Source organism: Kwoniella pini, chromosome 6 (assembly GCF_000512605.2).
Source record: "Kwoniella pini CBS 10737 chromosome 6, complete sequence".
Classification (NCBI taxonomy): domain Eukaryota; kingdom Fungi; phylum Basidiomycota; class Tremellomycetes; order Tremellales; family Cryptococcaceae; genus Kwoniella; species Kwoniella pini.
The window spans coordinates 1,088,794-1,114,813 of record NC_091721.1 but is presented as its reverse complement, the minus strand read 5'-3'; the positions used below and the strand labels follow the sequence as shown (position 1 = coordinate 1,114,813).

General features: G+C 39.8%; 8 protein-coding genes across 8 annotated transcripts; 4 read left to right on the top strand and 4 right to left on the bottom strand.

The window, feature by feature from the left end:
* Nucleotides 1-106: 106 nt before the first annotated feature.
* Nucleotides 107-1,844, bottom strand: I206_104854 (serine/threonine-protein kinase ark1; the record flags this gene model as incomplete). Its single annotated transcript, XM_019154158.1, has 7 exons — nt 107-217; nt 277-375; nt 432-584; nt 647-778; nt 842-980; nt 1,050-1,250; nt 1,309-1,844. The coding sequence occupies 7 exons, from the start codon at nt 1,842-1,844 to the stop codon at nt 107-109; spliced, it is 1,371 nt and encodes a 456-aa protein (XP_019012898.1).
* A 410-nt stretch (nt 1,845-2,254) lies between these two features.
* On the top strand, nt 2,255-3,754 carry I206_104853 (uncharacterized protein; the record flags this gene model as incomplete). Its single annotated transcript, XM_019154157.1, has 7 exons — nt 2,255-2,291; nt 2,355-2,814; nt 2,884-2,962; nt 3,022-3,110; nt 3,164-3,235; nt 3,303-3,390; nt 3,455-3,754. 7 exons carry the CDS (start codon nt 2,255-2,257, stop codon nt 3,752-3,754), a joined length of 1,125 nt encoding a protein of 374 aa, XP_019012897.1.
* Nucleotides 3,755-4,267: 513 nt separating this feature from the next.
* Nucleotides 4,268-7,499, top strand: I206_104852 (uncharacterized protein; the record flags this gene model as incomplete). Its single annotated transcript, XM_019154156.1, has 11 exons — nt 4,268-5,272; nt 5,327-5,663; nt 5,737-5,851; nt 5,908-6,001; nt 6,074-6,435; nt 6,505-6,591; nt 6,651-6,737; nt 6,798-6,857; nt 6,921-6,990; nt 7,060-7,134; nt 7,248-7,499. 11 exons carry the CDS (start codon nt 4,268-4,270, stop codon nt 7,497-7,499), a joined length of 2,544 nt encoding a protein of 847 aa, XP_019012896.1.
* Nucleotides 7,500-7,892: 393 nt separating this feature from the next.
* I206_104851 (NADH dehydrogenase [ubiquinone] flavoprotein 1, mitochondrial) lies at nt 7,893-9,815 on the bottom strand (the record flags this gene model as incomplete). Its single annotated transcript, XM_019154155.1, has 6 exons — nt 7,893-8,053; nt 8,145-8,464; nt 8,562-9,108; nt 9,171-9,304; nt 9,375-9,405; nt 9,473-9,815. The coding sequence occupies 6 exons, from the start codon at nt 9,813-9,815 to the stop codon at nt 7,893-7,895; spliced, it is 1,536 nt and encodes a 511-aa protein (XP_019012895.1).
* A 452-nt stretch (nt 9,816-10,267) lies between these two features.
* I206_104850 (uncharacterized protein) lies at nt 10,268-10,807 on the top strand (the record flags this gene model as incomplete). The annotated part of the gene is made up of 2 exons (XM_019154154.1): nt 10,268-10,528; nt 10,601-10,807. 2 exons carry the CDS (start codon nt 10,268-10,270, stop codon nt 10,805-10,807), a joined length of 468 nt encoding a protein of 155 aa, XP_019012894.1.
* A 220-nt stretch (nt 10,808-11,027) lies between these two features.
* Nucleotides 11,028-11,878, bottom strand: I206_104849 (uncharacterized protein; the record flags this gene model as incomplete). Its single annotated transcript, XM_019154153.1, has 6 exons — nt 11,028-11,140; nt 11,265-11,366; nt 11,451-11,474; nt 11,543-11,589; nt 11,663-11,778; nt 11,855-11,878. The coding sequence occupies 6 exons, from the start codon at nt 11,876-11,878 to the stop codon at nt 11,028-11,030; spliced, it is 426 nt and encodes a 141-aa protein (XP_019012893.1).
* A 667-nt stretch (nt 11,879-12,545) lies between these two features.
* Nucleotides 12,546-17,800, top strand: I206_104848 (uncharacterized protein; the record flags this gene model as incomplete). The annotated part of the gene is made up of 20 exons (XM_019154152.1): nt 12,546-13,544; nt 13,816-14,109; nt 14,172-14,306; nt 14,379-14,408; nt 14,473-14,836; nt 14,898-15,028; nt 15,090-15,218; nt 15,293-15,583; nt 15,651-15,983; nt 16,060-16,090; nt 16,145-16,335; nt 16,405-16,505; nt 16,584-16,664; nt 16,721-16,775; nt 16,838-16,862; nt 16,919-16,988; nt 17,061-17,167; nt 17,247-17,388; nt 17,467-17,593; nt 17,669-17,800. The coding sequence occupies 20 exons, from the start codon at nt 12,546-12,548 to the stop codon at nt 17,798-17,800; spliced, it is 3,768 nt and encodes a 1,255-aa protein (XP_019012892.1).
* A 387-nt stretch (nt 17,801-18,187) lies between these two features.
* I206_104847 (uncharacterized protein) lies at nt 18,188-25,079 on the bottom strand (the record flags this gene model as incomplete). The annotated part of the gene is made up of 6 exons (XM_070203009.1): nt 18,188-19,764; nt 19,830-20,631; nt 20,689-21,362; nt 21,423-22,923; nt 22,981-24,818; nt 24,914-25,079. The coding sequence occupies 6 exons, from the start codon at nt 25,077-25,079 to the stop codon at nt 18,188-18,190; spliced, it is 6,558 nt and encodes a 2,185-aa protein (XP_070059110.1).
* Between the last annotated feature and the right edge of the window lie 941 nt (nt 25,080-26,020).

The window sequence follows — 26,020 nt, the reverse complement described above, 5'->3', positions numbered from 1 at the left end:
AATAGATTATGATCAAGTTTCTGGCAGACAATCTTCAAAGATAAGTATAGAATCCGGTAAATCCAATAAAAAACGCATCGTCCATATGTCAATATCTACAACGACCTTATGATTCCCTAATCCCTCCTGTTGATCGTTTCTTCTGATATTTTAATATCCAAGGATGTACCAAAACCTCTGAAAGAGCAAGTCTATCTTCGGGAACATACCGCAATAACTAGAAATATCAATGATGATATTAGCTGTGCGACCAAGCAAAATCAAAATGCTACATACCCGTCTGATTAGATCAGCAGCTTCAGGTGAAACACTATCCGGAATGTGCAAATCAACATTCCTTATTCTTTTATACGTGGCGGCATGTCCAGACATATCCTGTGTACTTTTCATCAGCTCATATGCTGAATGGAAGTAAGTGTTTGATGGCTCACCTCGAAAGGTGGACCTCCAACTATGAATTCATAACACAATACCCCTAATGCCCATAAGTCCACTTGAGCCGTATGTTCTTTACCTTCTATCATCTCAGGGGGAAGATAGTCGAGAGTACCGCATAATGTATTACGTCGATTCGATGGGGCATGCTATCATACAGATGATCAGAAAGTCCTTAACATCTTACACTAATACAATCAGATATACTCACGACACTCCAACCGAAATCTGCAATCTTCAATTCACCTTTCAACCCTATTAACAAATTTTCAGGCTTGATATCCCTGTGCATAACGTGTTTCTTGTGTAAGTATGATAATGCGTCTGCCATTTGAGCGATATACTGGGGAAAAGAGGCATACAAGTCAGCTAACTTGGAATTGTCCTCCGTCAACAACTAGCTTACCCTGCTACTCCTCTTTTCATCGAATTTACCCAGTTTACTCAATTGCTTATAAAGTTCACCTTTCATAGCAAATTCCAAAACTAAGAAGATCCGTTTCGAGTCGTGAAAGTAACCGTATAGTCGAAGGATATTTGGATGTCTATCATGCAAGTCAAACAATCAGTCATTATATGTAAGATTTGATGACAGTCAGGTAAGCTAAACAAACCTTAGGTTTTGTTGAATCTCAATCTCTCGCCTTACTTGTTTCTCCACTTTGCCTTGTACGATTTCAGCCTTGTGAAGACATTTTAATGCTACGATGAAGTGTGGTGGTGCTTTTGTTCTAGCCAAGTAAACTCTACCAAATTTACCTTTACCAAGTGGTCGACCAATCTGAAATGCTGGTAAGGAAAGGGGTATCCCAGAGCTGGATTCACAACCCTTCAATTTCGGCGACTGCATCGTTCAAGATAGAAATGGCTCACCTTCCACTATCCATTTCTAACATTTTAGCAGATTCACCAGTAACAATCTCTTTCCCCTCTAGATCAGCTTCCAATCCACCATCATATCTACCTAAATCTAAACCTTTACTTTGACTTTGAGAAGTATGAGACGTATGATTATGTGAAGTAATGGGATGTTTGGGAACATTAGGATTGATAGAACTCGATAATGCTCTTGAAGAAGTGGAATGTACTGGACCATGTAATCCATGAGCGGTATGTTGTTTTATCTTACCAGCTGGTGAAGAAGTAGTTGATTTAGGTGGAATAGGAACGTTTATACCTGCTAATTTCAATAAAGGTCCTCTTTGAGATTCACCATATCCGTTAGATGAGGTTGACATCAAGCCTGTATTTGGCGGTCTAACTAAACCTGGGTTCATGTATTTTTTTAAAACTGGAGGTAATCGATTTTGAGAATGATTGTTTGTTGATCTACCAACAGGAGAAGGTGATGCAGGACCACCTCCGTTCAATGATAAACCTCCCATCATACTTGATAATGGTTGTGACATCTTCAGTCGTTCGCCTAAGTACTCTGACTTTCTGCGCAGAGCTGGTGATGAGAATTTACGCTTTGTTTAAGGTAAATGATATTGATTTATAGATATAAGATGCTTTTCAGCTTATTTATCAATTTCAGGAAAGGAAAAGCAGCCGCGCTTCACCAGAAGCAAAACAAACAAACATGCCAAATACAGGCGCGCCAAGTAAAGCATAACTGTTACAGAAAGACTCGTGCCTATATTTGCCGCTTTCTACAGCTTCATCCGGCTGAAGATGTTCGAAGGATGCCGAAAGCGTTAACTTTTTCGACATCATCGATTCTTTTTACAAAACGTTGTCATTTCGAGATATAGGACAGAATCTATCACTTCACCATTTGCACTAGATAGCCCTTAGATCGCCGGAGATATTACTCAAAATGTCCCGCAGAGATGTTGGAAGAGTAGTAATGGATGGTAAGTGGTTTCATTCCCAGAGAACTACTTTAAAAGTGACCTCTAACCTTCTTTGTCATTTAGTTGCGTTCTTCGCTGCATCACAAATGGCTCTTTACTACGCATTAAGATATGTCCTCTCTTCTTTGGATGGTGGTCCATCAAATTCAGCTTCATCTAAAAAAGCAAAAGAAAAAGGAAAATTACTTTTATCAGAAACAGGTTTAAGTGAAAAACAATTATCAGAATTAGAATTAGATGAATATGAATCAACAATTGCTTCGGAAATTGTACCACCTTCAAAAATAGATGTAACTTTTGATTCAATAGGTGGATTAGATGAAATTATAAATTCATTAAAAGAAACTGTTATTTATCCTTTAACATTTCCTGAATTATTTGCAGCTGCTTCTGGAGGTGGATTATTATCTGCACCAAAAGGTGTTTTATTATATGGACATCCAGGATGTGGTAAAACAATGTTAGCTAAAGCTTTAGCTAAGGAAAGTGGAGCTACTTTTATCAATCTTCCTCTATCCAGTTTGTAAGTCAGCTGATGAATCGTTTGAGCCCATTTGTCTGAGAACAGAAAGAACTGATAACTCTGCTCTAGAACGAATAAATGGTTCGGTGAATCGAATAAATTGGTGGCTGGACTATTTTCTCTAGCTAAGAAAGTGCAACCTAGTATAGTAAGTCAATAGAGCATACCTCTTATGTACCTTGTTGACTGACTTTTGCGTCTCTGAAGATATTCATCGACGAGATTGATTCTTTGTTCCGAGAGAGATCAGCGGGAGATCATGAAGTAACAGCAATGATGAAGGCAGAATTTATGACGTGAGTGGGAATTTATCAGTGGTTTAAGGGGTGTAGCTAATCCTGCTGTTCAGATTATGGGATGGTTTAACGTCGGGCAAAGACACCCGTATATTGGTACTTGGTGCAACCAATAGGCCGAATGAGTGAGCTAATCATTCGCAGTCTACTGCAGCTAGAAAAGACAATCAAGCTAACAGGTCGAACATACAGCATCGATCCCGCAATACTACGACGGATGCCTAAGCGGTTCCCAATTAGATTACCGAATTACGAACAGCGTATAAAGATCTTGACTTTGGTTAGTCGCTCTACTGATCACCCTTGCAGGTTGTTGTGCCTCAGCTGACATCTTGCCTGTGTAGATGCTCGCCCATACTACTCTCGAATCACCTTTTATCCCTCAATTAGCCCTAAAGACGGATGGTTTATCAGGATCGGACTTAAGAGAAACATGCAGAAATGCAGCCATGGTACCTGTAAGAGAGGTCATGCGGGAGAAAGGTAAAGCAGGTAAAGAAGGATTAGAACAAGCTAGGAAAGAGGGTTTCAAGTTACGTCCGTTGAGTCTAGATGACTTCAATATACATGATTCGCATGCTTATGCTCATGTCGAATCGAGTCGGAAAGGGCCACCGGGAGGCTATGGTGATACTTTAGATTAGGATATCGCGATCTATGTATAGACTATATTTCTCTCTCAGCTATCAGCTATTTCAGCTGGGGTTTTAGCCAGTGCACGGCCAATCTATCATGCATGTTCTGTGCATAGCAAGCCTTTCTTGAGGCTTTGTTATTCTGTTCCTTAAGAGTGTCGATCATTCAGGGCAATTCAGGATTAAGGATTGGGAGGGAGGGAGCATGCCATTCCTGATTCCGGCGCCTGACTTGTATAATTAACGTATAACAAGTAAGTCAATCATGTCTCTGATTACTGAACATTCTCTCATGCTAATTCACATTTTGATTGATGTCATCACATTTGCATTTGAATCGCACATGATATAGTATGGAGTAATCAGTAGGCCATTCGTCTCATTAATTCTCACACATGCGTTGGAGATCTCGGTGGGAAGTGTTGGTGGTTTGTTCTTAGCAATACAAACTATCAATGACATCTTAGCATTCACAAACTTCGTGGTACACTTCATATTCCTTAGCTCTAACTGATCAGCAAAATGGATCGCGCTCAACCTTCTCCACGAGTCCCATATCGAGCAACATCGACTCCACCACGTACACCCTTATCATTACCATCGGTTCCTGGATATAGAGGTCCAATTTCACCACCACCTATTAATAATCTTCAAAGGGAATATCCAGAATCACCTACATCAGGTATTTCATTCAATTCACGTTCAAAAGAATCATATATAAAACCATCAAATTTCTCTCTTACTGGTCAACCACCACCACCACCTTGGAAAAAAAGATATTTACCAAGAAGTTTTAGATCACCTAAAAGAGCTTTAATATCACTTTTATTTTTAGGTATATTAATATTAACAACTAGAACTTTGTTTCATTATTTAAAAGATAAAAAAATCATTCATTCTTTAAGAAGAAATGGAAAATTTAATTGGAATAACATTGTTTCTGAAGGAATAAATAACCAAGAAGAAGAAGTAGTAGAAGAAGAAGAATATGATGATGGTTTATGTAAATTTGTTTCACCAGTAGAAGCATATCATAGAGATTTAAATCGACTTCGTAATATATTCCCTAATAACAATGAGTTAAATTCAAAACATCAACATCAACATCAAAAACATAATATTTCACATAATCATTATACATATTCACCAACAGGTCATTTAATTATAAATTTAAATTCTGATGATGAAAGGGAAGACGGATCAAGACTACATCCTATACCTTTGTTATTAAATTTAGGTGAAAAAAGATGGGAAGAATTATTATCAAGACAAAGTAGAACATTAGAAGAAGCTGTAAGAGAATATATTAGAAGATATGGTAGAAAACCACCTAAAGGTTTTGATAAATGGTGGGAATTTGCTTCAAAAAATAATCTTGTTCTTCCAGATGAATATGATAGAATTAATTTAGATTTAGCTCCATTTTTCGCATTACCTAAAAGTGAAATGAAAAGAAGAATGGAATGGGTAGAAAATATGGAAAAAACTTTTACCTTAATTATTGAAGATGGTGAAATTGAAATTGAGGTGAGTTTATTTTTCATTGTGGTTTATGAATATGAACTAATTAACCCTACCCAGATACGTGATCCTGGAGGTTTAAACTGGGGAGGAACTTTACCAAGAGCACATGAAACTTCAGCTTTATTAAAAGGTTTTTCAAAATATTTACCTAATATGAAAGCTACTTTTTCAATATTTGATCAACCTCAAATATACCTTTCTTGGGCAAGAAGAGGTTCTTTAATTGATTTAGGATTAAGAGGAGAAGTTACAACTCATTTAAAAGAAACAGATAATAGTGAAGTTAAATTAAGTAGAAGTTGTGCACCTGGAACTAATTTTAGAAAAAATAAAGAATTTATTGAAGGAAAATCATTCATATATGATAGTTTAGAAGCAGGTGATCCATGTCAAAGTGCGTTTTGAGATGATAAAATTTCATATTGTGTAATCAAATGCGCAATTAGCTAATAAAAATTTCCGTTCAGATCCATATTTGATACCCGTACATGGTCTTACACTCGAACCTCATGGACATGATTCTTTACCTAAACCTCATACGCAATTATTGCCACTTTTCAGTCTTGCCAAAACTTCAATCAAGTAAGTCAGCCTGTCATGGCTCAACACGAGATGGTTCAACTGATATAGCTTTACAGCTCTGACATACTAGTCACGCCTACCGATCAATTCGATTTTGCGATAGGCAAGGATCCGGTATGGGAAGAAAAAGACAATGACAAGCTCGTTTGGGTAAGTGTCGGCTAGACCATGTTTGGCATTCTGTAGGAGAAACATATATCTCAAGCTCATCTTGTTCCGTAGCGAGGTAGTTCAACAGGGATTTCAATGATGAATTCGTCTATACCATGGCGTCAGGCTCACCGCATTCGACTACACCACTTTGCAGCAAATACATCAACCGATTCAATGTCGTACCTCATACCTGATCTTGGTCAACCATCCCGATCGTCTAGCCGAAGGTTAGAAGACGATGGTCAATTGGGCGACAATAAGCAGTATCATGCTTCATCTCAATCGGGAGCCAAACGAAATATAAATGATCCATTGACATTTACCCAAGATGAAGTTGCAACGGACGAAGCGATGGATTTCTTTTACGATATCAAATTATCCGGTGGACCCATACAATGCGATACTGAAGATGGAACTTGCGATGACATGCAGTGAGTACACCTCCAGACGATCATAAGGTCATCAAAAGTCAAAGCTGATAGGTATGATTGGCTAAATAGAAAAGAAATACAATGGGCTGGACATCAAAGTGCGGATGAGTTGAATAGACATAAATTCCTCCTAGACATTGACGGAAATGGATGGAGGTGAGTTACTTTGACAATTACTTTAGGGGTCAAGTTAACGATACAATCTGGGATTGTAGCGGTCGATTTAGAAGGTTGATGAGTACAAATTCGATGGTAATTAAAATGACAATGTTCACTGAATGGTTCCAACCTCACTTAATACCGTATGTCTTCCTCCTCTAATTTGAGAGCGATGGCTGTTATGTTACTGAATTCGAAATCAGATGGTTCATGTATGTTCCTGCCAAATTGGATTTCTCCGATCTTACAGATATAATGGCTTTGTAAGTTGTCGTTTCCAATAACGGTTAAATTGCTGAAATGAGCTAATGATTCTGATATGATAGTTTCCGAGGTACACCTAAATATCCTGAACTTGGTTTTGACGAAACAGCAGCTGCCTTAGCTAGAAATGGAGTAAGTACAATTTACTACTGTGATAAACACAGATTTAATGATGCTAATAAAGATTATTAATTTTTTTAGCAATGTTTTGTTCAAAGAATGTTTAGAATGGAAGATTTACAAGCTTATATGATGAGGCTTTTCTTAGAATATGCTGTGAGTTTAGTTTCTCTTCCTCTTATCCAATAGTAAAAATAGATCGTAGGAGCCATTCAATGGAAAGTCGCTAATATAATTGGTATTTTGTTTTTTGCTTAAAACAATTGTAGCGGATAGCAGCGGATGAAGGGATAGATATGGATTTTTCTATTGAAGAAATCGAAAATATTTCATCAGAATGGAATGAAAGTGATAAATACGAAAAAGAGGAGGAAGATCGAAATCTCGAAGAATACCCTACTGATTCATCTTCTCCATCTCCCGAAGAAGAAGCTAAAGATGAATATGGTACACAGGTCGAAGAATTTTCGCAAGTGGATCAAGAAGGTATAGAAGTTAATAGGGAAGAAAGTGAGATATAAAGTTTTCAGGATTTGAACGCGGGGATTTAGTATATATATTTCATAGCATGGAATAGTTTGAGCTGGGTTTTCCAAGTTATATTGATTAGCATAAATTCAATGTATACTTTAGCATTACATTTTATCATTCACTTGCATCGGAACGATTAGGCGAGCCGAGAAAAGGAGAGCAATGAAGCAGGTAAGAAGTCATCGTGAAGCAAGTATATTCACACTAGTTGGTAATTGTAGAAAAAAATTAATTTGCGAAATCATTATGCATGAATTTGATAAAACTAAATAAATTCCAATTGAAAGATAAATGAAATAAGCTACAACACTATCGAAATAATTTGAACTGAGACCTCTCTCTCTCCCTTTCTCACTCCTACTTGGGTATATCTTTTTTTTCTTTTAAGGAGATGATATTTGTTGAGAAATATTTCTAATAGCATCACCTCCTAAATTATCAGGTATAGCGTATTTTGAATTTGTTTCAGATAATAAATGACCACCGAATAAAGTTTGTCCATTTTTAGCATGGAAATTTGCTAATCTAGCTTCAACTTCTGGTCCTATTAAAGCAGATATATATTATTAGTTTCATATTAACTTCTTCAATAATTTATAATTATTATAAAAAAAAGGAAGAAGAATTTTACTAACTGAAATGTCTCATTAAACCTTGAATTGGCCATGCAGCTGCATCACCTAATGCACAAATTGTATGACCTTCAACTTGTTTTGTTAATTCTAATAACATATCAATTTCTCTTTCTTGTGCTCTACCTTCAACCATTCTATCCATCATATTCATCATCCAAGTTGTACCTTCTCTACAAGGTGTACATTGTCCACATGATTCATGTTTATAAAATTTTGAAAATCTTGCAATTGCACTAATCATATCAGTTGTTTGATCCATTACAATTACTGCACCTGTACCTAAAGAAGTTTGAGCATCTTTTAATGAATCGTAATCCATCCTAAAAAAAACAAAAACATAAAAATCAATATAAGCTATATTTCAATCTTTTAAATTTCAATCTTCATCAAAAAAATTCAGATTATATGAAAACTTACAAAACTTTTTCACAATCTGATCTAGGGATTACAGGTACTGAACATCCACCTGGAATAATACCTTTTAAATTTTGCCATCCGCCTCTAATTCCACCACAATGTTTTTCTAATAATTCTTGTAAAGGAATTGACATTTCTTCTTCAATAACACATGGGTTATTTACATGACCAGAAATACAATAAACTTTAGTTCCTGAATTTCTTTCTCTACCGAAACCAGCAAACCAAGATCCTCCTCTTCTAGCAATAGTAGGTGCAACAGCAACAGTTTCTACATTTGCTACTGTTGTTGGACAACCGAAAAGACCAACATCGGCAGGGAAAGGTGGCTTCAATCGAGGTTTACCTTGTTTACCTTCAATTGATTCAATTAAAGCGGTTTCTTCTCCACAGATATAAGCACCAGCACCTCTGTGTAAATAAACATCGAAATCGTATCCAGAGTTACAGGCGTTTTTCCCTATTAATCCAGCTTTATAGGCTTCGTCGATCGCTTGTTGAACGTGAGAAGCTTCTTGGTAGAATTCTCCTCGAATGTATATGTATGCTGTAGAATACTTTGAATTTAGCGTAGCTCATGCACTTATGATAATGGAAATCGCAACTAACCTGCATTGGCGTTCATAGCTCGACCAGCAACTAAACAACCTTCTACTAACTTATGGGGATCACCTCGCATAATCTCTCGATCTTTACATGTACCAGGTTCACCTTCATCGGCATTGACTACGAGATATCGTGGTCTAAAAGAGATCGCGCTTGATCAGTTAAACACTTCGATTTCAATATAAAAACTAAGTTAAATTTACTAACCTTGGATCTTTTTCCCATCCAGGTTTATTCACTAATCGCAAAGCAAAAAAAGATTAATCGAAAGAAAATCGAATGGATTAAAGAGAGAATGATCTTACTAAAACTCCATTTTAAACCTGATGGAAAACCAGCACCACCTCTACCTCTTAAACCAGAATCTTTAATAGTTTGAATAATCCAACTATCACCTTTTGTTATAATTTCTTTTGTTTTATGCCAATCACCTCTTTGTTTTGCACCTTTTAATCCATGATCATGTTTACAATATAAATTTGTAAATATTCTATCTTGATCTTTTAATCCTCCATAATGTCTTACAGGTGGATCAGATACAGTTGCTAAAGATCTAATAGCAATTCTAATAGGTAATTTTTTAGCTGCTGTTGAAGTTGAAGCCGAAGCTATAGGAAGTGATCTTGTTATAGCTCTAGAACGTATCATCTTGCTTTGTTATTATTTTATCTATTGTTTGAAATGTTATTTAGAACTTGATATATAAAAGATATATGTTCAAAGTTGATTAATCTTTGATCGATGCCTCATTTACTACTACTATTACTTAGGTCTTAGGTACAATTATGTTAATTATAGTTGGTCCAATATAAATCACTATACCTAATTGGAGGATACCACTTAAATCTAATCGGAATCATTTATGATTTACATTTTACCGAATGTGGCATATTTATAAATATGAAAGTATATGTTAATATATATGGGTGGAGGTTGTCCAGAGTGAATCATCCATTGTTATCTCCTTTTTGTGCATTGAGCACTATCAGCATAATCAGAGTACATAAATATAGCTCATAACTTCGAAGCGCATTCTCCGAAACTCGAAGCTCGATACTATCGACTTTGTTTACTGTTAATGAAGTGCAAGAATCATCATAATGTCAATCTCAAATACCAACATCTTACTTAATCCATTACCTGAAATTCAAGCTGCTTTATCCTCAAATTCATTCGGTTTAAAATCATCAGAAATCATAAAAGATAATTCTTTCCCTATTACTGCTGAGGATGTTGAAAGTGTTAAGAAGGAATTAACTTCAACCGGAGTAACAAGTATAAGGGTTGTAGGTCGTACAAGTATCAACTTATTAGGTGAAGAAGGTAAAATAGGAATCAAATTAGATAGAAGTGGATGGACAGTAAGTAGATTAAATAAATCATTGACGACGGTGGATACGGGACATGAGCTCATATAATGGTAATTGGCACAGCTAGAATTCATAGAACGTAGTGATACATTGATCAATGACAAAATAAATAAAACGTATGAAAGTTTGGAAACTCTCTTAATTGATTTAAGTCCAGCTTATGTCAAAGCTATGAATGATGAAATTTGGAAAAGATTTGGTATAGAGAAGAATGATATTGATAATCATGTAGAAGATGTAAGAGATTCAAGACAGAATCGAGGTCTATGATAAGTTCCAAGGAAAAATTCATCACAGTCAAGGACAATTACATTGTATATCTTCAAGATTCCATATATAAGTAAATCACAATAAATTGTTGTTGTATCATCAGTAGTCAATTTGTAATATGCTTAAATCATGTAGATTACCGTTAAGGTGAATGAGCCGAAATAAAGAGTAGTGCATCTTCATCTAATTACAAAAAATAAGATAATGGTATTCCGTACATTTAATCAGATTTAGGTTTACTAAGTACTTTGTGGGAAAGTTCTCTGAAAACATATTGTTTGTTTCCTGGTTGACCTTCAGCAGCAGGAGGAGTGGTAACGGTATCGATTTGAGCTATAGCGTGCCTATGTCAGCGTGCTTGTTCTGGAATATCGCTTATTCTGGAATATTGAGTATGTAATTATTGAGGCAGATAGACTGTGGTATATGTGACGCTCAAAGACTCATGCCAACTCACCTTCTACGTAAAGCAAAGAACCAGCTTGTAATCTCTCAACGGCTGCAGCAGCATTTTCTCTAAAATTGAATACGGTAAACCAAGATGAATCTCTGACTGGGTCTGCGGGAGACATGAATTATCAGCGTGTTAGTCACGGTTGCCCTAAGAGCAAGGAAGCTTATTAGATGAGTAAAGAGGACTCACAACCTTGTTCATCAAGAATGGGTTCTTTAGTTAAAAATACGTCAGCAAAAAATCCTTCTAAAGCGCCTGAAATAGGGTAAAACCAGACTTACTACCCTCAGCATCTCTCTTAGCTGGTTTAGTAGTGGCAAGGGAGTATCTAGTTGGTTGATAGTATCAGCTTCTATCATTCGGATATCGGTTATGAGTAAGCTGAAAGAGTATTAACAAACCTGTAATAATCTTGTCCAGAGGCAGTAGTACCTTTTTCAGGAGCAGCACCAAGTCGTCCAACAAGTTGAGCTTTAGATATAAAAGATCTAGTTTGTTGAGCAGGAGCTCTGAGGGACTACCAATAGAAATAACATAATGAGTAAAGAGTGGACGATGAAAGTGGAGGACGCGTCAATATAAGATATACTCACTTTAAGGACAGTAGGTCTAAACATTTTGATAGAAACTTATAGAAGAATGTGAATCAATATTTGTGTGTATAGGTAAGTGAGATATACAAAAAGAATGATGAAGAGATGGGAATCTTTTTTTGTTTTCTTTGTTATTGAGTATATATATATTATCATGAGGAATGTCAAATAAGACTACATGTCATTCACTATTCACTCATGTTCCCAATTCCGGCGCGTCAACTACAGAACGAAGGGTCCGTGCGTTATTGGATTAAATTAGTGAAAATGGGTGGCAATTTAGCTATTGTATTTACTACACCGTACCTTTACCCCTGCATGCTTATCACGTGGGTTTTTACTTATCTCCGAATGATATGTGGCGGCGAAGAGCGATTGCGGGGTATTTATGGGGTAACGCGACTATTGATTCGAAAAGTAAGGAGATAATTGTTGATGTTCAAGTTTATCAGACGTGTTTTTGGTTACCCATCAGATTACTCATTAGCTGGTAATTCATCTGATCATTCAATTCCATCATTTCTCTCTCTTTGAATCAAAAACAGATCACGAACAATTTTGGCGGATTCCCTCAATGGACCGATAACATTATCGTGTCGCGCTCACCTCAGCCCGAATTAGGTCTTTTTAAGACTCATTCAAACAATAGAAAGCTTTGTTTCACCGTGAAAGAGCTTTGAATGTGGAAATAATGGTCAAATCGCATTTAACAGAAAAGGAGAGACAAAGTCGCCAAGAAACAGCTTCTTCTGATCCTTTAGCATTTAGCTCTTCTCCTGAAAGACCTAAACGAGCCAGTAAAGTAAATTACAATGAAGATGAGCAGATTGATGAAGATGATGAGGAGGAGGAGGAGGAGGAGGAGGAGGAGGAGGAAGATGTGATTCCCATTGCAGCTCCTAAAGATGTTTCCAACTCTACCAAAGTGGACAGTAATCTACGTAGATCCCCTCGGAATTCTTTCCTGCCTATTACCAAGTCGGCACCAAACTCAAGCTCGAATTCTAAGGTACAGACAATCGTGGATGATACTCCCATTAAAAGGAAACAAGGTAGACCCAGAAAAGTTCCAATTGCTTCAATTTCGACTGTCTCTTCCTATGTAGATTCTCGAGAAAGTTCTATCACAGCTTTTTTCGATAAGCTGAATGGCAACCGGGCAACAAGATCAAGGGGAAATGGAAATAGTATGGCCAGACATGGGAAAGACGATGAGCCAATAGAAATTGATTCAAGCTCGGAGTCGGAGAACAGGGCTGTCACCAATCAATCTTCTTCTCGGTCAAGCAAATTTGTCGATAATAGACAGAACGCTGTTGTAGAAATTCCCTTAATGCCCTTAGAAGATGTATACGGTTATCCACATTTACGAAAAGACACTGCCAATCCAACTAAAAGCAGTAGAAACAAGTTACCCGGTATAGCAAGTGAAAGTTCTTATCAGCCTAGTGAAGCTTCTTTCAGCAGATTCCAAAGTAATGGGAAAAGAAGAAGAGGTTCATCTCCATCTTATTCGGAAGAAAATGATGATGGAGATGTCAGTGATGAAGGTTCGGAAAGTTATAGTGGTAGCGAAAGTGATAAGGTTGCATTACGGCGAAGTGGACGAGCTGGGGTCAAAGGTAATGGGATCAGAAAGGGAGAAGAGGACAATGAGATAGCTTTCAGGACTAGAGGAAAGAGACCTGCGGTGAGTGCTTGACTCATCCAACCGTGGCTTTCGACACCGTGATCAAGGAGCCAAAAGCACGGGTGATATTGAAGGATAATCGGAGGGGTGATGATATGAGGTAACGGAAATAAAATGGATCCGACGCTTGGATCCTTTGTTCCGTACGCGTTGGAATAAAGGCTCAACCTCAAAGGAACAAAGTGATCTTCGTCATCGATCTCTTACTTTATCATCTGTCTATAATTGATATTAATATTTAGAATATTGATACAACTTGTGCTTAACGTAGAGAAATTCACCTCAAACGATTTCATCATCTTCCGCATCTGATTTCGATTCCTCCCCTTCTGACGGTCATAGGAATAAGGGTAAATCCAAAATGGTACTAAGTACCAAAACAAAGGTCAAAGCTTTATCAAGTGAAGACGAGTTCAACATCATCTCCGATACATCAGACCTGCTTGATAGTGAAGAGTCAGATCTATCAGAGTTTGCTAAGCCTAAGAAGAACAAGCAGAAGGGTAAAGGTAGAGGTTCTACAAAGTTCACAATAACGGAAGATCAATTATATACCCATAGACCTGTAAGCTATCTCTCGTTCATGTTCTTACGCGAAACATAGCTAATATATAGAAATGTTGAAAGTTCTGCGAACTTTGTCTGAGGGAACCAGCGGACGAAATGCTATTCCGAGCACGAAATCGACAGAAAAGAAAGAAGAGAAATGATGATGTGATCACAGACGATGAGCTTGCTGATAAACTCGGAGGATGGCTTGAGGTAAGATTGAAAGCCAGCTGTCTGCAATTCCATGACCTCACAGGTAAAAAAGCTAATTGTGATGTTGCGCAGTGCGAAAAATGTGTGGTATCGTCTCATTGGGTGTGTTTTGATTTCTGCCAATACAGTGCGAGGAGTAAAATTGACCACACTTCGCAATTTCTAGGGATGTCTTGCAGCTCCTATCAAGAAGGACGTATTAAGCGTCTTGCGCGAGCGTGAAGGAACACCTGCAGAGGGCGAAAAACCTAGAAGATCTGTTGAGGTGGACGAATCGGCTACTTTCGTTTGTGCGAAATGTTCGCTCAATCCAAATTGTTTTGTCTGTCATTCAGATAAGATAAAAAAGGCGGATAAAGAGCCTATGGACCCCCAACATGATGACTCAAAACTAAATGAGATGGAGGTTGATCAAAATGAGCCCGTAGCTGAATCCCAGAAGGCAAAGGAGGAAGTAGACGCAGAGGAAGAAGACGAAGTACCCAAATTTAGATGTTTCAGGTGTAGACAATGTGTACATTATAAACACTGTACGTATCGTAATACCGCTTCACGATCCAATTGTGACGCTTGATTGGTTGTTTTGGGAAGTATCAATTCCAAAATCATTAGGTGAAGATCCGCCCTTACCGGAAGTAGCATATCATTACCAGAATAGAACATCTGATGGAGATGCCTGGATCTGTCATCAATGTAGGAAATGGATATGGACTGTAGATCTCGTACGTGTGGTATTTGCAGTTCTGATAGGAGCATTGCTTACTTAATATCGGCTGTTGTCAGGTTGTCGCTTGGAGACCTTCGCCTCCTGGCGCAGTCGAGCCCGAACTTGCCGCAGACGAAGCCGCAAATTGGAGAAATCCTCTGCCACGAGAATACCTAGTCAAGTGGAATACAAGGGGATTCAGACATGTAAGCTTGTTTTTTCAATTCAGATCAAGCAAGTGTCGGTATGAGTGTAGTAGCTAAGAGACGGTCTGCCGTAGGTAACATGGGCTCCGCATGCTTGGCTTCAGGTGGTTGCGTTGCTGAAACTCAAACATTTCCTCGAAAAAGGCCCTAACCTCGATCTGATAACGGATGAGACTCTTGCTGCTAAGGGAGACGAGATGGCTCAACCAACCATTGCAAATCTTACCGCCGAAGATGACCAAGTCGCCAGTAAAAGAGGGCATGGGGCTGAACATGGGTCCAATCAAGATGGTAAGAAGGAATGGATAGGATTGGGACCTGGTCCAGAGGTCGACGCAGAAAGTAGTCTGCCTATAGAGTGGAGCGTAAGCACATACCTCGATTACCCGTGTATCTGGCAGCACTAGGCTAATGACCCAATTGCATTCGCAGACTATTGATAGAGTACTTGACGTCATGCTGTTACCTCCTACAAGTACAAAATCGGCTCCATCAGGCAAAAAGCGAGGTAAAAGAGTTATGTCCACATCACTCTCTCCTTCGGCATCTGTGAACGGGTCAACAGCACCACCTAACAACTTGCAAGTCAACGGCAATGCGACACTCAGTCCAGCCGATAAAATGAGGCAAGAATATGGACTGATAGATGGTGAAGAACCGCCTGAGGACATGCAAGTGGAAATTGAGGAGTGGGAGCAATTGACGGGAAGATCGCTGGATGAAGATGATGTCGATGAAGTGGCAGGGCTGGTGACGTGGTGTTTCGTAAGTCTGACTCTCGCTTTATAAAGATATGATTGCGTCACGTTACCATGCGCAAATTGCTGATCTTCTTTTTCAGGTCAAATGGGATGATCTGCAATATGATCAATGTGAGTTGGGATCCTGGCGCCCGCCAATAAGATTCTAGCTGAAGTCAAGTATAGCTACTTGGGATACTCCGCCTCCTACCGATTCACCTTTGTATTCAGCTTTCAAGCATGCTCTCAAGCGATACTTACGAGCTAGGAAAGTCGATGTACCGGTATTGACTGCAAAGCAATGTAAAATCAGAGATGAAGGTGCTGAGCAAGCTTACGTACCTCCTTCAAATCAACCAGACTGTGTTGTCGGCGGTGTGAGCTTCCGTTCCGCGTCCTAGCACATGTAACTTTGGAGACGATGTGCTGATATATTGCTATTCCAGTCACTCATGCCGTTCCAAATGGAAGGGTTTCAATGGTTGTTGTACAAACATTTCAGAAGGGAAAGCTGCATATTGGCGGATGATATGGGTCTAGGCAAGACGTAAGTCCACGATTTGCCACTGCTGTTAATTCCCCTGCGAAATGCGCTATGCAGCTGATGTTGTGTCCATCGATACAGTATCCAAATCGCTTCGGTATTGGGGTACTTGGGTTCCAATCAATACAAGATTTATCCGTGTTTAGTCGTTGTACCTAATTCGTCAGTATCTTCAACTGAGCATTCGTTCGCGCCCTTCAGCTGAACAGTTTGTCTAGGACGATTACGAATTGGGTAAGAGAATTCGAGAAATGGGTTCCGCATATGAGAGTGGTAAGTCAGCTATCCACGAGTATCTTCTCATTCCGGCGAACGATCAGCTGACGCTTTGCCAGGTTCCTTATTATGGCGAAGCAGCATGTAAGCTCACCAGTCTTTGTACTAAAGAGGGGCTCCTAGCTTATATTGATGCCTAGCTCGGAAAGTAATCAGTCGATACGAATTATATCATAAAGGTCATCAAGGTCGAGCCGAAGGATTGAAAGCGTGTGTGATAGCTCATCAGCTTTCCCAGTTCGGACCACAGCAGGATATGAGCTGACTGTAGGATCATTGCAGACATGTGGTACTTACTACTTACGATATGATCACCGGTCACGAATTCAACAGAGTATTTGGTAAAATACCTAGATGGGAGGTTTTATGTATCGACGAGGGACAGAGGCGTGAGTTTACTTCTACTCATTTCATTTTTACCAGTGGGGCGAAAGAGCGATTGCTGCTGATGTAATCATGATCGTATAGTCAAGTCAGACGATAGTTTGATTTTCAGGAAATTACGAACGCTCAACAGCGTTCATCGAATACTTTTGACTGGAACGCCTTTGAATAATAACTTACGAGAGCTATTCAATTTACTCAATTTCTTAGATCCTACTAAGTTCCAGTGAGTATATCTCAGCATCTTACTTGTAATACTAATTCAGATCACTGATCACTGATCTAAACTATTGCGTTTCATTAGAGAATTGGGAGATCTTGAAAAACGATTCGAGAATTTGAACGAAACTTTGATTTCTGAATTACACGAAATGATTAAACCTTATATCTTAAGGAGAATAAAAGCTGATGTATTAAAATTACCTCCTAAAGTGAGTTATCGGCGTATTGAAAGAACAAAAATAAGATGATTGATTGACATTGATCAAACCTTTGTGAATTTATAGATTGAAATTATCGTTCCTATTTCACTCACACCTTTACAAAAACAAGTTTATAAAGGTGTATTTGAGAAAAATTCAGAACTTATTCAAGCTATTCTAAGAGCGAGAAAGAAAAGAATTAGGATGGGAAGATAAGCTTTTTGTATATATAAATATATACATATAATGAGCAGAGAGAGATCCAGTCACAAGTGTAGAATCGTACAGATTATGAGTGTCGCTGTATATTTTGTATGAGATCTTTTTCGAATATAATCTTATTGTCCCGATTGTCATTTCATGTGTATGGGCGAATCTGAATATTATATTATATCAACATTATCATTATGCATTTTTCATATATAACATTATTTATTTCGATTTCATTATATAATCTCTTTTAATTATGATACATTTAGTACAAGCAATAAAAGATTAAATTGTATGGTATGTTTAATTATCTAATTTATCAAGAAATCTATCTTCAATAAAGCGGTATTTTCAATTTAATTAATAAATCTTGTAAAATTGATTTCAAATTTATTACCTAGCATTTCTATATTCTTCCATACGAGTAATTATTCTTTCTTCAGCAGCTTCTCTTAATGTATTTAGATTTTTTAAAAGTGATTTAACACCATTATAATCTAAATTATCAATTACTTGTCTTGATTTAGCAGCTTCATCAATCATTTGAATAAGATTATTTTGTTGTGTTGTACGTTTTATTGGAGATGTAATTGATAGTTTCCCTTTTCCACTTGTTGTTATTGAGGAAGAAGAAGATGAAGAGAAAGGTTTAGAAGGTAATTCGAGAGAAGAATTAGAAGAAGATTTTGATTTTGCTCTTCTAGATTTTAATGAAGGTGAAGAATGATTTCGATTAAGTAAAGGTTTAGTTGGTAAAGAAGGTTGTATAGATAAATCTCCTTCTGCATCATCAAATCTTCCACTTATACTTTCGATGAATTGTTGAGTAGGAGGAGGTATTTGTGAAGCTCTAATTTCATCTTCTTCTTCTCTTTTTCTCCTTCTTGCACTTTCTGGAGATAAAAGTAATTCATCCTCATCTTCTTCATCAATTTCAATTGGCGCTGGACTTTTATCTTTCTCAAACGATTTAGGGTTGTCGGCAATAGGCGCGGCTTTTGTAACGGGTTGAGTAGGTTCCGGTGAGAATACCGTAGCCTTTGATCTTCTTCGTTTCGATCTTCTAGGTTCTGATTCTTCGACTAATTCAGGAATTGGTTCTGGATCTGGTTGGTTAATTGAAACGGGCTCAATCTCAGCTGCTTTCCGTTTACCTTTACTTCTTGTTCTTGTCAAAGTCCCAGCTGGGATCGAATCAACAGGTTCGGTCTCGATGTTAATTGCAGTTTGCTCTTCGAGTGCCTTGTTTTCCTCTTGACTATTTTGTTCAGTTGGAGCGATAGAAGTGGACCGATTGACAGCGTTTCTCTTCTTTCCACCTCGGCGACCTCTACCGTTTCTCGCATTCTTGTTCTGGGCGACTTGAACGGGGACAGCGGGACTTTCTTCATCTTCAGCCACTGCAGGTGGAGATACTGGATGCATTTCGATTGGTTCGGCCTGAGTAGCAGGTGGCAGTATTACATCTGGTGTCGATGGATTCGAGTTAGAAGGTGAGAAGAAAGGGAAAGAAGGTACTTTGGATAACCACCCTTTGAACATGGATGGTCGGGAAGGCGACTGGACCGCGATTGTTGGAGTTTCAACAAGTCGAGATTGGACTTCCGCATGATGCTCCTCTGATATCACTTTTTGGTCCTCGACTTGCTGAGTATCCTCCATCCCAGCTGCTGGATCGACATAGACATTCTGTGTTTCTTCAGGTTCTTGCTGATCTCCGTCGGCGCCGCTACTGTCAATTTCGTTTTCGGGCGTATCAAGTACCACTTGGTCCGCATCCTCCAACGTTGATTCATTCGGCATTTGTAAACCCTTTCTTTTGTAAAAGCCCGGACTTGGAGCCACGACAATACAACTTCCATTATCATCGTCGTCTGAACCGTATATTGAGGACTTAGCAAGATCAGGCAACGAATGACTAGCTGTAGGAAATTCTATTTTGCTTCGCTTAGCTTCGGGTTCAGGCAAAGCTATATAACATTGAATTTTTCAGTTCTCTATCTCGAATCGAAGTCAGGAGATGTTGACAACTTACAATGGATCTCAATGCTTTGTTCTGATTCAGAATCGATTGAAGACCTTTTCCTGCCTTTACCTTTTCCTTTGGCTTTGGTTTTCTTGGTAACAATCCTCTTGACTTTCGACTTTACAGTCTTCGTTAACGCAGCAGGACCAAATACATCTTCTGCCGTATCGTCTTCATCCTCAACAGGATTTTCAGGAAGAGGTGAGGGAGGTGTGATCTCATCTTTGGTAGCGTCCACGAGAACATCAGTCTCGAGAATTTCAACCAAAATATCATCCTTAGTAGCGTCCACCAGGATATCATCCTGAGCAATATCCACTATTGCATCATCTTTTTCAACTTGTATGTTGATTTGATCGGGAAGTTGACTGTGTTCCAAAGACTGGGATACGTCTGCATCGTAGGATGGATTGCTTTGCTCAATCTCTATTTGGAGGTCAATTTCTCCTATCTGAGCAGGTGGTTGAGCGAAAGTGTTTTGAATATGAGGGAATTTATTCAAACCTTCTTCTTGCGATATTTGACTATCCCCTTCAAGACCAGGACAGATGATCATACCAGGTACAGCACTTAATAAATCCCTTAAGAAATCTGCAAGGTCGTCTGAGTATTCCAAAGGGCTAGAACTCTTGGCAAAGGTTTTATCCCAGAACGATTGGAACGCTTTAGGAACGGCTGAAGAGCTGGCTTTCGAGATTCTGGGGATATACAACTCCGCCAGACCATTGAGTGTGGCTGAGTTGAGGGGTAGATCCTCTGAAGGTATTGAGTCTGATAGTATACTGAGTAACGGGACGTATAGGTTATCAAGCTGTTGAGCATTGTCAGCTACATTTCAATCTCAGACTTTGATAGGACATAAACCTACTCTCTGAGTATCCTCTCCATTGACCACGCCCTCCTGATCTTCTAACCAAGTGACCAGACCACCGTGCAGAGGTTTCAATACCTTGCCTACAAGGTGTACCGGAACATCCTTAAGAACGCTAATCACATTCTCCAGCAAATCAAAAGCAGCAGACGAGTATTCCATCTTCGTTGTAGTATCTTGACTAGCAATTTCGTTGGTAGATGGGTAAGCTTCTATCAAAGCAGAAATGACGAAAGAAAGGAAATCAATCGGGACGAAATCTTCGTCTGATATAACCCATTCTGAATTATTATTGTGAGATCCACCTCCGAGATCGGAGGGGGTGAAAGACATGTACGAGATGGCAGAGGCGAGGCAAGATAGGGTGATTGTCGTAGATTTGGTCTTTTCGTTGGCAGTATCACTGGTGAAATCTTCTAGATGTGCAGCTAATGCTTCTAAAACACCACAATTTGATCCAAATCTTTTTGCTCTGAACCGTAGGACCGTCACTTTGAGGAGGCTTTGCCAGATTTCAAGGTCGGATAGGTCGGCTGCTTGATGCCAGTATGAAGCAATGGATCTTCCTCTGAATGGTCCCGAGAGAAGTGAGACCAGTAATGCACCTGTATGATTGGTTGATGAAGTAGTTGAGGTAGGTTGTAAGTCGATGATTTGAGTCCATTTTACAGCTACAATACAGGCAACTATCAGCTACCTAGCTCGAAATGAGTGCGACATGGAAAGCTAACCTAGCAATCTCCATATGTCTAATTGAATCTGTTCACAATCCTCGAACAAAAAGGGCATAGCATTTGTGATATCACCGAGCAGCTTGCCTGCATATCCGGGAACACATCCTATATTCAATATCCTCGATACTATATTCCTGAGATTTTCTTGAAGAGGAGGTTGTGAACTCGATGGGGTCACTCTCAATCGAAGTAGTTGACCGAGCAAAGTTCCACATACGGTAGGATTACCATTTGCATCAGCTCCAAAGGCACCAACGAAAGATGTAGTGGAAATCTGCGATTGGTCTGAGAGTGAGGCATCCGCTCGAAGTCGCATGGAGCCTAACACATCTTCACCTAGAACATCCAACATCACCTCAAAAAGATGTGAGAACAGTCCAATCTTCAATTGGTCTTCATCAAGGGTACAAAGTCCTTTCTCGTTGATCCTAGTTATTGGAACATATGTTTTCGGATCCCTGTTGAGAATGCCGATCAAATGCTGTGCAACTGATTGGAGACCAACCAGGAAGAGCGGTGTAGGTGGAGCGCTCGGGATCTTGGCAGATTTCAACGCCAACATCAGGTTCTTCCATATATTCGATAAAGTCGCCGGAAGCAAAGGAATATCGTCTGTGCTCCTGACCCATTCTATTTCAGGCGTTTGGTCGTTGATGCCGTGTATTGAGGACAATGCTTCGTCGAAAAGTATCAATAATCTACCCAGTCGCTTCGCGGTCCAGAAATGACCCCACGACGGGATATCTGAAGTGTTCAGTTCGTCTTCCTGAACATCCAATAGTAGCTCCGAAAAATCAGGCTCTTTGTCTTTGGCGAACATTTCTCCACTCATATATCGAGGCACTAACAATCTATCCAAATCCCAGCTTGAAGTTTCGGGAGAAGGGGAAAGAGTGATTGATTCTAAAATCTGCCACGCGTGGGTGGTTAGCTTGTCTACACCGCATATATTGAAGAATGTTCTGAGTATCGGATTGACCACGTTCTCCCAAGCAGCATCGAGTCGAGGTAGTCTAGCTTCTTCCGCTGAAGGAGGAGTATCAGGTACCACACCATCAGAAGAAGGCATGCCGGTGATTTGACTAAATTCTTTCGCGGGTTGATCTTCATGATACAGTGCCATACCCGTGTGTGCGTATACCACAGCTGTCGCACCGAGTCCGCACGTAATTACCCACCCTAATTTCTTGCTCTTTTCTGATCTTTGCCAAATATAGTGACTCTCGGGTTCTTGTTTAGCACTCGTTAGAGCACGAGCGTAAGAAGCTTTGTCCGTGGCTTTTGCTAAAGCGAGATTAACGGGAAATTGTATGTTAGCTGTTCGCTGTTCAATGCTTTGCTGCGAGGATGCGGCGAAGGGCTTATACGATTTGACAACTCGGCCATCTTCTGAGACCGACGAGGCAAATCCAGTAGCCAAGTATGCGTGAATAGCGTGGTTCCAGGCTACTCTCGCTAAAAGAGGCCGGACGACGTTGGTGGAAGGTTGCAATGATCGCTAGTATAGGAATGTCAGTATGGCAGGAGGAGATAGATCGATGACAAGCAAACTCACATCCATTATGTGATCGAAACTACTAGCCAACCCCGAGGAAGCGTAGGCGGATCCCATAAGAGTGACTACCACACTCCAAGCAGCACAAGCCCAATGAACATCAGAGACGGATCCAACGGTATCCTTGAAATTCTGTTCAAGCGAATGCCATTCTAACTTCTTTTCCCCATCTTTCCCATATATCACCGTGCTTTTACCTGGCATCTTCAAGGCGCCTTTGAGATGAGAGACGACAAAATATTCAGACTTCAGCAGTAGACCTTTCACTCGAGTGTAGGTTTCTCTGTATGTCGTGTTGGTCGGGTTGGTCGTGAGATTGTCCTGGGCAGATGCGAGTATGGCGAATTTCGCTCGAGCAAAAGCTGAAATCGCTGATCCAGCTTTGTACCTCATCAAGTTATTTCCGTTGCTCAATCCTTTCAAACAGGGTCCTAATAAATCTGGGTAATATGGGAATAGTATTGTAGGATAATTTGAGAGCAAGTTGGTCACTGCGTTGAATCCTTCTTTCCTTACTGGGCTAGGTCCTTCTTTTCCCGATACGTTGACGCCTCCCATTGCACCTAAAGTATCCCCCATAGCCCCTTCTACAGCTCGTACGATCTTCTCCTTGACCGGCTGAACGCAGGTCGACGGTAAATTCATCTGAGTCAGGATGATGATGGAGAGATAGTATGTTCGTTTTGGGTTGGGGGTGGGTAATTTCGGTGTTCGAGGGATCATCATGACTTGATCCAGCAGCGACGTGAGATCGGCTTCGCTGAAACATGAAAATAAGTGGGATGTATGGAAAGTGAATGCCAGAAGTCGCAGTACGGCAGCACCAACTCCAGAGGCTTCCCGTCGATAGCGCACTTCAGCTTCTGTGTATCCTTGTCGAGCGGATTTAGTGGGTGAAGAAGACGTTCCTGGAGTGGGGGAAGGCGTCAGACGACCCCGCTGATTCGTTGGTGTTGTATCTCGTAGGGGCATCAATTGTCTGAATGGTGAAAGATCACTATCACTGGATCCAACATCGGTTGTTGGTAATTTTCCTAGTAATCTCTGTAGATCACGTTGAATGGCTCGAACCATAGCTGGCGCTTCATCCCTTATTGGTTGAGTTGATATTCGTATTTCATCTAAATAAGACGGAGTGGGAGGTTCGGTAGTGTCGGTCTCAGTGGATATGCGGGTCCTCAGTCTCAAGGTCAAGGTACTATACGCTTCTTCCAGCGTCAATAGATCTTCCGCACCATCCAGTATGATATTTACTAAAGAAGCAGTCGATAGAGCTCCGTCTTCTTCTACAGTCTCCTCCTCTTCTTCGGAATTTTCTCCATCAATCAACATGCTTTCGTGGACTCCGTTCCCACCTTCAACTGGAATGTTCGTTGCCTGCCCATTACTGTCATCAGAACTAGGAATCTCGTCTGACATCTTCCCTTTACCCTTTCCGTTCCCATTACTGCCATCTGATGCAGCATTCCTCATCAAAGCTAATTGGAAAGAATCTCTAGCTAACAATTTCGGTCTTTTCCCGCTGACCAACAGTCTGGCAGCTTCTTTGTTGTTAAGTGTACCTTCTTCCACAGTGGAAGCTAAGCGTATTTGTTGGGCCAAACGTGACTTTAGAATACTTCGAACGAGTAAAGGTGTATCCGATAGTATACGAGCTTGCTTGGCTTTCGAATGAGATGGAGAATCATAAGGTGTCACTGGATCTGAATATGATCGAATTGAGGTCGGTGGTTTCGGTGTGGAGTGTGATGTAGGAGAGGCTAGGACGAGATCATCGGAATGAAAATATTTCGTATCTGTTCTAGGGGAAAATATGACCCCTCTTCTGTTGAGTGCAGCTGAGGATATCATTGTATTAGCAGAGCATGTTCAGAGTGAGAGACCATAAGAAATTGGGGAGACGACTTGGAAGGCATATCATTTGGCGACTTACGAATGGTCTTGCTTGGTCCAAGCGGTAAAATGCCGCTCTTCGTTGGACTAGACGACGAAGCAGCTATACCTTCATTTTGGTCCAAAGCCGAAGAACTCGATCCTATATGCGTATCGACATCTGTATCGAAGGAGACATGAGATCGAGGAGATGAGAAGATTGACATCTGTGTCTATGAGAAGGAATGCAGCGGACTAAGGATCTCGGCGATGGTTTATGGTTACGCGGTGTGAAGGTTGAATGATAGCGTGATGGATTGATGGTATGATACAATAGAACGCAAGGCAGGATATCGACAGACTGATAAGAGTGGAAAGCACGAGCTTTTTGAGCGACAGTATAGATAAGGAGCTGATTGAGATGTTTCGAAATGGAGAAATGACGATGAAGGGAGGTTACAATTGAGGATTGATGTAAATGAAAGTCTTTTGGTAGTCTTTGAGGAGGCTGTTAAATGACATTATGGTAATAAGGGTCTAAAGGTTGAAATGGGATTTAGAGTAACCCTTTACGCGTCTGATAGTACAAAAGTCTAATGTTCACCTTTTCAGGTACAATACATAAAAAACGCGTTCTAACTTACAGTCGTGGGAAACTTCGGCAAAGTGGAGGAAGTCCACCTGCATCAGAAGTGGGGAAAGAGATAGATAGCTTTTGATGTTGAGTTGATTCGTTGTCAAGCAAATGATCTATCTGATGACGACAGTACCGATATGTCGATTTCATCAGCTCAATAATTTACTGGATCATTTGACTTTGAGATGATGACTAGACGTGAAGTATCTCTGACCAATGTCAAATCCCTTCGCTGTCTTCAGGAACCAATGCAAAGGCAGACAACCGGCTTATAGAGCCTGCTGTGTACGGAAAATATCCTGAAGATCTGTCCTTTGAACCTTTTCTAGCTTGTACCACAGCTTTGAGGTACGTCATAGCTAAGCACTTTTCCTTTCTATGAAAGGAGTAAGGAAGGATATGAGAGGGAAGAAGGCTATGTCAAAGATTATTTGCCACTTATTTTGATCTAATCTCATTGGCATATAGCATAAGCCAAATGAAATGACCTCAACCGGTAAATCCATATAGATTGAAATCATTTGCCACCCT